Source organism: Ciconia boyciana, chromosome 2 (genome assembly GCF_034638445.1).
Source record: "Ciconia boyciana chromosome 2, ASM3463844v1, whole genome shotgun sequence".
Lineage (NCBI taxonomy): Eukaryota > Metazoa > Chordata > Aves > Ciconiiformes > Ciconiidae > Ciconia > Ciconia boyciana.
Window position 1 is genome coordinate 25,801,483 of NC_132935.1, and position 11,024 is coordinate 25,812,506.

At 41.9% G+C, this 11,024-nt stretch overlaps 1 protein-coding gene across 3 annotated transcripts in view; it reads right to left on the minus strand.

Annotated features, from left to right (window-relative positions):
- The window catches only part of PTDSS1 (phosphatidylserine synthase 1), a 32,813-nt gene extending 21,807 nt beyond the window's left edge, over window positions 1-11,006 (minus strand). For 2 of the 3 annotated variants that reach the window (XM_072852141.1, XM_072852140.1), the window contains exons 1-4: window positions 10,655-11,003; window positions 5,179-5,270; window positions 3,584-3,628; window positions 1,219-1,343 (exon numbers count right to left, since the gene is read on the minus strand). In XM_072852141.1, coding sequence (XP_072708242.1) covers window positions 1,219-1,343; window positions 3,584-3,628; window positions 5,179-5,270; window positions 10,655-10,833 — 441 coding nt within the window. In that variant the 5' untranslated portion in view covers window positions 10,834-11,003. Of the gene's footprint in view, window positions 1-1,218; window positions 1,344-3,583; window positions 3,629-5,178; window positions 5,271-10,654 lie in introns of all 3 variants that reach the window. The other variant, XM_072852142.1, reaches the window with a different exon arrangement.
- Between the last annotated feature and the right edge of the window lie 18 nt (window positions 11,007-11,024).

Here is an 11,024-nt window from a genome sequence, read left to right on the forward strand (position 1 = left end):
ATGTCTCCTGCAGAGCAGAAAGTCACAGCCCTACTCTGAATGCTAGAACTGCACAACACATACTGCTGATCAGCTGAGGTGCAACACCTGAAGCATCCAGAGTTTTCCAGGTAAGGAACCTGTATGCAGCCCTCACTATCAGTCAACTAATGTAAGCTTACTGCACTGTAAAGATTTCCATTCCCTCTTACGTGCTGCAGGGCAAGAGTTTGCAGCCACTGCTGATTAGGTGCTATGCGGTAGTTTGCATATGAAGTGAATTGCTATTTGCCAAAGACAATCGGCGTATTCCCTTACTCTTGAGGCATAAGTCCCATAACAGCACCTACTATACAACAGGTGACCACTGTGGGCAGATGCGCAAACCCAAGGGCAAGGAAGCACGCTGGTCAGGTGGTGGGCAGTAATTTGATGCGATAGTGAAGAGGACAAGAGTGGCAACTCTTGCCTCTCCATGCAGTAACCCTTTTATGCTTGGTGCTCAACTGCTCACACCCTCTCCTGTCTGCCTCCCAACATACCTCACATAATTCTCCCGGGCCTCCTTTTACTACCTCAACTCCCTATGCTAGTATCCTCACCTGAGGGGAATGTTCTCCATATTGAAAACTCTTTTCAAGCTGCTCAACAGGTAGCAGAACAAGCCTGGCTTTCCACGCCACTCCAAATCATGGTCTATGGAAGTAATTTCCCAATGGTAACAGCACCAGTGCTTAGCTGGGTGACTGGAAGGCAGCAGAGCCCTGCAGTTGCTGTACCTGGATTTCCACATACTCAGTAGCATGCCAGTCACGTACTAAGCTCAGAGCAATAATCAAGACCAAAGTTCTTTGAGTGCAGCATTGTGGCATCAAAAAAAACTGATCTGGGACACGCACACCATACAGGCCTCATTTAGATACTACCTTGCTAAGTCTACTTTCAGTATCCAGGCTCATATCTATTATTTAAAGGAATCCAAAGCCACTCCAGTGCAAACATATCTCACACTCCTGACTGCACACCTGCATTAGAAAAAAATACAGAGAAGACTGTTTTTCACACCAAGTGATTTCAGTGTAAATAAATAGCAGTTAATACAAAAGGCTTGTTGACTCTGTCAAGTATAGGAACAAACTTGCACTGCTCATGCCAGCAAATTCAGATTTATCCCTTCCCACTCATGTAAAGCATGCCTAAAGTAGCCAAAATGTCCAATAAAGTGCCATGGATACATACCATAATATCTGCTTCCCTTGTGGCATATCGAAGATTAGGATCCAGCCAGTACATCACTGCTTTTACCTGCTCAAAGTTAAGGAAGAGCACGAACACCAGGAACAGAAAATAGAGCACACTGAGACCTGCAAAAAGACTCAGCTTTAAAATCATGTTCACTCACAAAACTCCTTGGGACACAGAGTCCAAAAAGCTGCTTTCAAACTGTTGCTCTATACATGCCCAGTTTGCACAAATGAGTTTTCCACATACAGTGGCTATGTGCAAAAAAGCTTAAGAGACACAAGTCAGATGGTAATCTCTGAGCACTCAGCCCTTCACATCACCTCCTGTTGCGAGTTATATAATATATGCTCAATTGCATGAACCCAATCAAAACAAAATCAGTCTTATCAGTTTAGACACGAGTAGTACAAGGCTGTGATCAGGAAGCTCTTTAGTAAGAAATACATTAGGACCCCAGGATTGGATTAGCTCTGTCCCTTTGCTTTAAGTATTCTTGGTCTCACTAATGCAAGTCCCTAAGCCTATATGCAGATTTCAACAGAAAGATCAATTTAATAATTCCACCTGGCAATTTTGAGCTATGCTGCCAAGAAAGAGTAGTTACAAATATAAACTAATGCATGTTTGAGTTACTTTTGTGAGCTAGTAAATCTGCTGTTTGAAGCTTTTAAAGATGAAGATGACTATTATTTGTTTTCACACCATTATAAATTATGAAACACTATTGCATTTGGGACTACCGCCTCTCTCCTCCCCATGTCTGAATATAGATTTTTTTCGAAAAGAAAAACTTGTAAGAAGTTAAGAGTCCTAGGTGTAGATCTGTGGGGTAGATGAAGCTGCTGTTGGGAGCATATCTTTACATTACTCACAAGTTCACAGATATCTAAGACCACATTTGGAAGAGGCATAGAAACACTAACACCATTTCCATAGTCTAGCACTCAAACTTACTTGTATCCTGCAGCAATGTCATGGAAGGCAGAAAGATTAATGTGAATAAACTTAGTATCTGCCATCCAAAATAAACTATAGCAATTCTAAAAAGATATTTTAAACTATAACCAGAACTCACGTGTTATTAATCCCCAGTGTATGCTAGAGAACAACTTCCATTCAAGTACACACACATGAACAGAAAGTATATATATTGTCCTCTGCAGTACATCCTAAAAACACATCAGGTAAACAGATGCCACACTACTACAAGAAGTACAGCCTGCAGGTGAGGGTACATCCTGAAATGTTGAGGACACATTACTCCTGCCTTTCCTCTACTGAACAGTCCGAGACCTCAAGCATGGCTAAATAAGCCATGCCAGAAGAAGCAGAATTACACAGGGAAAAAAGTTGCTCTTGATTTTGCGTGCTGCCTTTTCCCACAAGTACAGGGGTCAAGCTCTCACAGTATCAACCCTGAGAATGACCTTTTACTTTACATTTGCTGAAACCTGAAATGAGCAGTAGGACCCGTGTTTCCCAGACTTCACAAGGAGCAGGATTCTTTAAGGAGTACTATCTAATCAGCAGTATCCTCTCAATGTCAACAGATGAGTAATCAGGTACTTTGGGAGGCTACTTATTTTTAGCTTTATAAGGTGGTGGGAGAGAGAAACATTCAGTCCCCTTAAAAAGAAACAGATTACCTTTTAAATCAAATGTGCCTAATTCTTTGCAGATGTGCTTAAAGTCTAGGATACACTCTGTGAACCTTGAATTATTCCAAAATAAAATTCCTTATGTTTTTGCCATTAATTCAGATGTTTAGGGAGCAGGATTTCACTTAGTTCTGTAGTTAATATTTTCCAAACTGTGAATGCAACTAATATTTACAGGTATTTTTTCTGAAATTATAAGTTAAGAATATGAATATAGACATGTTAAGAATATTAATAAATGTATGTTGAGCTATACAATGATACAATTTAATAAACATATAAAGCAATAGCATATTTTGCCAATAATTAAAAGAAGCACCCTACTAAACTGGATTTAGTTAGAAGTCAGATAGTATATGCAGTAGCTATAAAAAATCCAAATCTTTTTGGGGTGGGAAGAGATGGCAGTAGGAAGGGTGTTGGGGAAGGAGATTAGGAAGCACAAAATAGGATTAAAACAGAGTATCAGAATGAATGATTCCTTTCTGGTGATTTAATTTACACCATCCTGACACAGAGTAACTACAATGACTTTCCCAAACATAATTAAGAACAGATTATACGCTCAGAAGTGGGAGGGAAGTGACATTCACAAAAGTTTGATGCACAATTATGTTTCATGACAATTCCATTCATCTGAATGTTAAAACAGCTGGTCCTGCAGAAGCACTGAAAAAGTCAGAAACACAACTTAAACTTACCAAAAACCATTCTCCATATTGCAGGGTGGGGACGTGTAAAGGGTCCTGTGGACAGTAAACAAAAAGCTTATTAGAAGACAGTCAATAAGAACCACTTAATCTATTTTTTATTATATCTCTCATGAGGATTTGGCATGAGCACGGATCAGTTCTCCATCAAACTATGTAATATACCTGAAAGTTGGGGCTCTGTGTTTAAAAAAAAAAAAGTAACAGCAGATTTCAGAGAGGAAAAGGAGACTACCAATTAGTAGGGTGTACACAAAATTTTCCATTATTTTTATGAAGTTGTTTCCAGAACAGTAGTATGCTGTTTGCTCAGAGGACACCACATATCAGGTGTTACCTGAGGATCCCTTGATCTGGTTTCTAGACCACAGCTCACACACGGCTTGCTCCCAATGAAGTCATCAAATACAAATTTCTGTGTGTTAGCAAAGAAACATGGTGCTTAGCCCTCAGATGACCATGAAATGTTAGCAAACAGGCCTCCTAAAACTTCCAAACTGAGTATCATATCTCTGACAAGAAGTAAGATACCTATGCTCTTTACCAGTGTCAAAATTATTTACTTTAGAGCCAGTGATTAAACTGACTTTATTAGATTAAAAACCTCTCAGTTAATGGGAAGAGCAGAGAAGGTAAGTCTGGTGAAGCTGGAAAACCTCTAAACATGAATCATACATTTAGGTAGCAAGAAGTGGCTGAACAAGTATTTTCAGCACACACTGCGGACTGCTCTTTCACCACTGTATGCATAAAGCTCATTTTTCTCTGGCATTCAGTTTTTCAGGGAGCACTTTGTGAAAAGTATGGATTAATGATTTTTAAAATATGAGAAAAACACATCCCAATTCTGAAGTACAACGCTGCCCAGAGTACAATCACTGTTTTTTCCTGAACACTGCCAATCCTGAGACAGTTTAGACTTGACCCAAGAATTATGCTCTTGCTGACAGCAATAAGTAAAAATTAAAAATAAATAAATAATAATTAAAAAAAAAACCAGGAAGACAGAATTTCTTCCACAGAATTAAATGTCACAGAAGGGTTTTTACCTTTTCGCACTTTCTGCTCCTCACACAATTACCAAAACTTTTGTCCAACTTAACCTTCTACTGAGCAACTATGATTTTACATTGTAATATGACTTAGACCATTTGTAACTATCCCTAGCATCTGGTAAGGTGATTTATGTAAGGTGTTATATCTCTGAGAATTTGTAGAATGACACTTCTGTTAAAACACATTGAGGTGGACTCCTTTTAAACATTATTTAAGGATCTGGCAGCATCATTACTTAGCAATCTGAGCTGCAACTGTGCACCTGCAAATAGAGACACTGATTTTGAGAACCTGACTTCCTTGTTAGATACAGACAAGCTATAAATAACTTGCATTTTACCGTTATCTCTGCTCAGTATGATTGCAACCCATTTTTAGACTGTTCCTTAACATAAAGGAATTCAAAAGAGTAAAGAAAAAATACATTAAAAATTTGGTACTTTAATAAAAAACAAAATAAATATAGTGGCAATAAAGAGAAATTCACATGTTACAAAAAGTGAAGTATAAACAGTATAAACCTTACTCACCATTAGGAAAAGCTAGAACACTGATGATTAGAAAGAAGAAAATCACAGAGAGGATACCCCTCCAAATATTATCCTCTGGGACAGAATCATCCCTGAAGAGACAGACAACATCAAAGTGTTAAAGTACATTATAAGGATTAAGTCGAAAGGCTCTGAAGATATCATATTATTTAAATAAAGACTACATGGAAATTAAGTATAAGAAACAAGCATGCTGGTTATATAACAAGTCAAGATAGTAACTGCACTGAATGATTCTCACTCTGCACTTCTGGGTATCCCTTTCTCACAAGACAGTTAAACATATAATTAATACATGCAAGCCATAAGCATTATTACAAGTCAATGCAGAAGCAATGACTAAATTTAACACAAGGTAAAAAAATCTTCCTGCTTTAACATTCACAGAAACATCATCAAAAGTACTTTTACACAGCAAACAGAGACCTAGACCAAAAACTCTGGAAGACCGGATGCAATTCCTAGGTTTCCCTCTACTGTTTTGGTGCTGCTGACAATCCCCTTCACTTCCCTTGGTCTGTTCCCAATGCCAAATGCCCAAGGTGAGCGCAGAGAGAGGGGAAATAACGATTATGCAGCTTAGAATCCGTGTATAACAGAGACACAGCAAAACTTAAAAGAACCAGGGAAAAATATCAACTTGCTTTTAGATCTATTAAGCTAAAGCTCTGAATAAAATACCATGTATTATTTGTGCTACTATCATATTATGGCCAGAAGAGACACCTAAGAATTCAGTTTGGAATGCCAAGGCAAACTTGACTGAGCTCTTCTTTCTTTTCAGGCAGGTAGAATATAGTGTACAGCAGCGAGATTAACAAAAAAAAGCCCACCCAAGTCTTCTAACCAGCAGTCAGCTTCTAGGATACTTCAGTAATACAATAGAAACAAACTTTAGACTATCACAATATGCACAGCTAATATTTCATAATGTATTTCCCACTACAACTCAAATTAAAGTTTTACTATCTGGGTAATTTTCATGTACTTAGGATCCATTTATCTATCTAAATATATTCCTTTATTTATTCCCAACCCATGATAGGAAAAAATTCTCAGCAAACTTTAGAGGGATAAAGCTCTTCCTGGCAGAGCATCTGTCACATTTCTGGATGGTTCAGTAAAGAATCTGTGTCAGCATAAATACGCTCCACATTAGATATTTGCTGCAGTTATAAAATATTTCTCACTTTGCCAAATTATTTCCCTTTCCCTCAGAATTGAACCTTAACAGCTCCACAGCAGACTTCCATCATTGTGAGGCATTTAAACACTGTGTTAGTTTAACTGTATGGCAGGAAAAAATACATTAAACATGAATGGTTTCTCTGCAAGCCTCAGGGACTCCCCACAGCATTTTTTTTTTAAACCAGCTCAGTCCAGGTTTCCCAGTCATTTTCCAGGAGGCATGCTGCACAGGCTGACACTTTACGCGAGCTATGAAGCCCAAGCTCCTGAGCTTAACTATGGCTCCCTCAGCAATCTCAAGAGCCTCGTGCCATCCAGCGCACTTCCCAGCCAGAGCCTCAGGCTCCGATGCCTCACACAGCAAAACCATACTCCTGTTTTAACATATGCAAATAACACACACGCACATGCTGTCACGGGTGCCACCAAGTGGGGGAATTTTTTTTTTTTTGAAGAGAGAACAGATTACTAGAGTCACATCACTGTACAGTTCAGCAAGGCCAAGAAAGAAGAGAAAGACCCTGTGATCACACAACTCAATTGTCACACCAGTTGGGCTGAAGTGGGTTCTGTCCTCACCCCTCACCTTTGTATATCAGGATTCTGAGTACTACTCAGCTTCAGGAAAGCTGTCCTAGTCATGTTGGCACCACTCCCCCCAAAAATCAACAAAGATGTCGTATGCGGTGTTAAACTGCATTTCATTCCAAGTGAGTGGTAGAGGCATTTCATTTTGGCTTGCAGATACCTTTCAAAAGGGATAGACATCCAATGTTCTTGCCAGAAGCAGGTAAAAACAGGTGGGAGCAAGAGACCCGCTACTGTGCGTGAGTTAGAATAAGAATTATAGTGTTTGCCTGGAAGAACTATTTTGGGGAATGCCGAAAGAAACAGGGAAGCAAAATAACTGTTGGAGGAAACACACAATCACAACAAGCTGCAATCAGGAAAATGTGCTAAATCATCTCCTCACTTAGCCTTAGGAACTTTGATGCTGACTTTGAAATATAAGCATTCATGCAGCAAAAACAAGGTTTCTAATGCTCGTGTGGGAGGACAGATGAAAATGCTTTCAATTTAAACCCAGTTTACCAGCACATTTTTCAATTCTGTGGCTTTTTGGAGAAGAAATAATTTAAAAAATAAAGCACATAATAACTGCATAACCTTTTTCTCTCTCCTGCTCTCCTCCCAGCTCCAGAGCACTACATTACACTGGCACATTACAAAAATGTAAACTAGTAAGTTATTACATCATGAAGAAAAAAAAAATGAGGATACTCAACTGAGGAAAAAATAGCTAGGACACTAAATTTAGAGTGTGCGTGGGGAAAAAAAAAAAATTCCATAAACTCCGCAAATCAAACCTAAATGCACAATAATCCAGTTTAATCAACTCCATTAATCAAGGGATGTGAAAGACAACAGCCCTACATCCTTGTAGGTCTTACTCCTGCTTCCATAAACCCCTGCAACTTCACAGCAGAAGCTACCAATCGGTCAGCTTCCTCAGTCCTGTTGTTGCGTTCCACAAAATATCCCCTCCAGCACCCACCGGCCCTCCTGCTGGTTGTCTCCAGGCTCAGAGAAGGCCACATCCCTCTCTCCAGGGAGGAAGAGGACAGGGAAAGCTGGAGCCACTCCACGCCTCCGCTCCAGGGCGCAGGCTGGAAGCAGAGGAGCTTGTGCCTGGCTCATTCAGCAGGAAATAACCAAGGCAGCTGCAGACATTGTCAGAAGCACTAGAAGGATGTGCTTTAAAAAACAGAATACCCTCTACTCCCCACTTTAATATGGAGAAGTTAAAGACACTCATTTTTTTTTTCTGGATTATTATTATTATTGCTACCTGAAGATTATTGCTATCTGAAGTTCAGCTTCACCTTTATCTGTCAGCTCAAAGACAGTATCAACTGCTCTTAGTGACCCCAAGGGAGACCCCACGTTATGGCTTGGTACAGCCAAGGGAAAAGCATATTCTAAGTTTGTCTGAACCCCCACATATTTCTGACATAAAACAATTATAGAAGAGACAAGAAAGACTTTAAGGGAAGCAGAATTTCCTCTGCCTATGCTGAAGTTCCTGAAAAAATAAATTTCACTTAACAACATCATATGAATGTATCACAGAAAATACCCTGCTTAACAAATTGATCAGGAGAGCTACAGAACAACTGACAGCACAGGGGAAGCAAAGAATCACTTGTCACACCTTACTGGGAAGTCTGCAGTGCCTTGTGCCCAGGAGGTGGAAATACAAACCCAGTCAGTAGAGACTCAATGCAGTAAGTTGATGGGAATAGAAAGACCAGACCTGGGAGCACATACTGTAAGCATGTGGGGAACTATCTCCTCCCTCCCAGCTTCTCAAAGAGTACATATGGTTTGGGTAGTGTCCCAAATAAGGCAACAGAGGCAGCACTCTGGTATCACCCAGGAGATTTAGGAAACTCCTGCGATAGTTGGAAATAGCAGGGGGCGGGGGGAATCAGAGTAGCTTCCACAACCTATGAAGAGGAGAAACACAGAAGAGTTAAAGAGAAGTCAACAGGTATTTAAACACAGGAAGTGAGGCAGAGCAGAGACAGACAGGGGGAAGAAAATGAAACTGAAGAAGTCAGAGTTAGAAAACTAGCAAGACAAATGGAAAGAAAAGCTAGCAATCTTCTTGGAAAAATGCTTGGATAACAAACATCCCAGAAGTGAAGCAATATTCTTTGGGCCTAGAAGGCTCCATAGTTCTGAAATCGGTGCTTGGCTCATCCTCTGCTTGAAAGAATTAACGGCAAAATTCCTTTCCTCCCCCAAAGGTGAGCGATTAATTCCATTAATCCTTCAGAACAATGTCTGGATAAGGATCCCTTAGTAACTCACAAGTTTGACCTAAATTAACCCTATAGTGAGAAAAGTGATCAGGCATGGGGAGACAGGACAAGAGGAGCACTTGTAGCAAAGGTGTCTAATTAAACATTGTACCAAAGCACAGAAACATGTCTCTGATTTAACAGTTAAGAAGGGATCCCTGGGACATTCTACCTTAGCTTAGATCTTGTTACCTAAGTAGAACAAGGGATGTGTTCACCAAAAATATCTTCCTTGGGGCCATACACAAGTTGAAACAAGAAAAGGCACACTTCAGACCATTTGCAGCTACACTATTTTATGTTCCCTTATTCTCCTTTCTCAGCTCAACCCAGGCTTTGACCATTATTTTCATAGCTGATAAAAACTATACATTTGGATTCTTAGAATAAGACAGAAGATTACACACTGAATTGTATATCAGGCCAAGGGACAAATAGTGATGTTCTTCTGTCGAATGCAGAGTTTAATCAACAAGGCCATTGAAATCTATGATTGTGTACATACAATGTCACAGAAGTGTAAATTAGACTAAAACACTATGTACAACTCAGCTAAAATCTCTCAGTAATCACTGTTTGCCCAGAGACTGCACAATTTAGCCTAAAGGAGGATTATGTTTCCATCTTCACAGCCCCATTCAGTAGGGGGCAATAAAAAGTAGGCACAACTTAGAAAATACTGCAAGATACCCTTCAGACTGCACTGCTATACCCTTCGTTTACCAATAAGGCTCTGGAAAATAACTGCATCCATTCTTAGCTTTATTTCCATGAATGACTGCAGTGGCGAAGTCCACAGAGCTGTTCCTGTGGTAGGGAAAGGATGTGGCTAAGCATATCAGTACCAGGGCCTAAGCCAACGTGTGACTGGCCACAGACAAAGTGTATTGTATGAAAATGATGACACAAACCAGTCACTCCTGTCCACTGAACACTTGGTAAATTATCTGCTTGAGTAATGTCATTGCTGGGCTCCCTGATAGTCTAATAAAAGCCATTTTTGGCAACTGCTTGGAACACACACTCATTTAAGTAAAGACTTTAACAGAGAGACAGAGAGATCATTTAACAAAATGATCAACAAGTTCCCAGTAAACGTAGCACAGAAGAATAACCGCTCTCCGGGGGGCCTCCCGAGCAGGGTGCTCTCCAGCCGGCTAGCGATGCAACGCCCCTCCCTGCGGAGCATACAGCAAGTCACGGCCCAAGACCAAGTCTCCCGTTAACCCGCCCCCAGCAGGAACCACCGCCCGCCGGAGCCGCGCTGCCCGTCCTCGCCCGCGGGGGACCGGCACCGGCCCCCTCCCGTCCCCCGCCCCGGGGCCGGGTACGCGCGGCCGCGGCGCTGCCGGCAGCCAGGGGCGGGGCGGGGGATCCCCGCGGCGGCGCCGGGGTCCGCGCACCTGGTGAAGGCAAAGGCCATGAGGCTGAGGATGGTGAAGCTGAGGAGGGTGATGGTGTGCGGCCGGTAGAAGAACTCCAGCGTGATGTCCTCCACCTGCTGCTCGTTGATCATGCGGAAGTGCAGCCGATAGTTCACGTCGTCCTTGCTCAGGGTCCGGCTCCCCACGCACGACGCCATCTCGCCCCCTTCCCCTCGCCCCGGTGCAGCTCTGCTTCTCCCGGGGCGGCGCGGCCCGCACCGGCCCGGCCCGGCCGCCCGCGCCGCCTCCCGCTGAGGCGAGAAGCGCAGCGCCCGCCTGGCCGAGGGGCGGAGCTCGCCGTGCCGCTCCTGCGGCGCTCCGCGCCCACGCGATGAGGGAGGAAGGAACG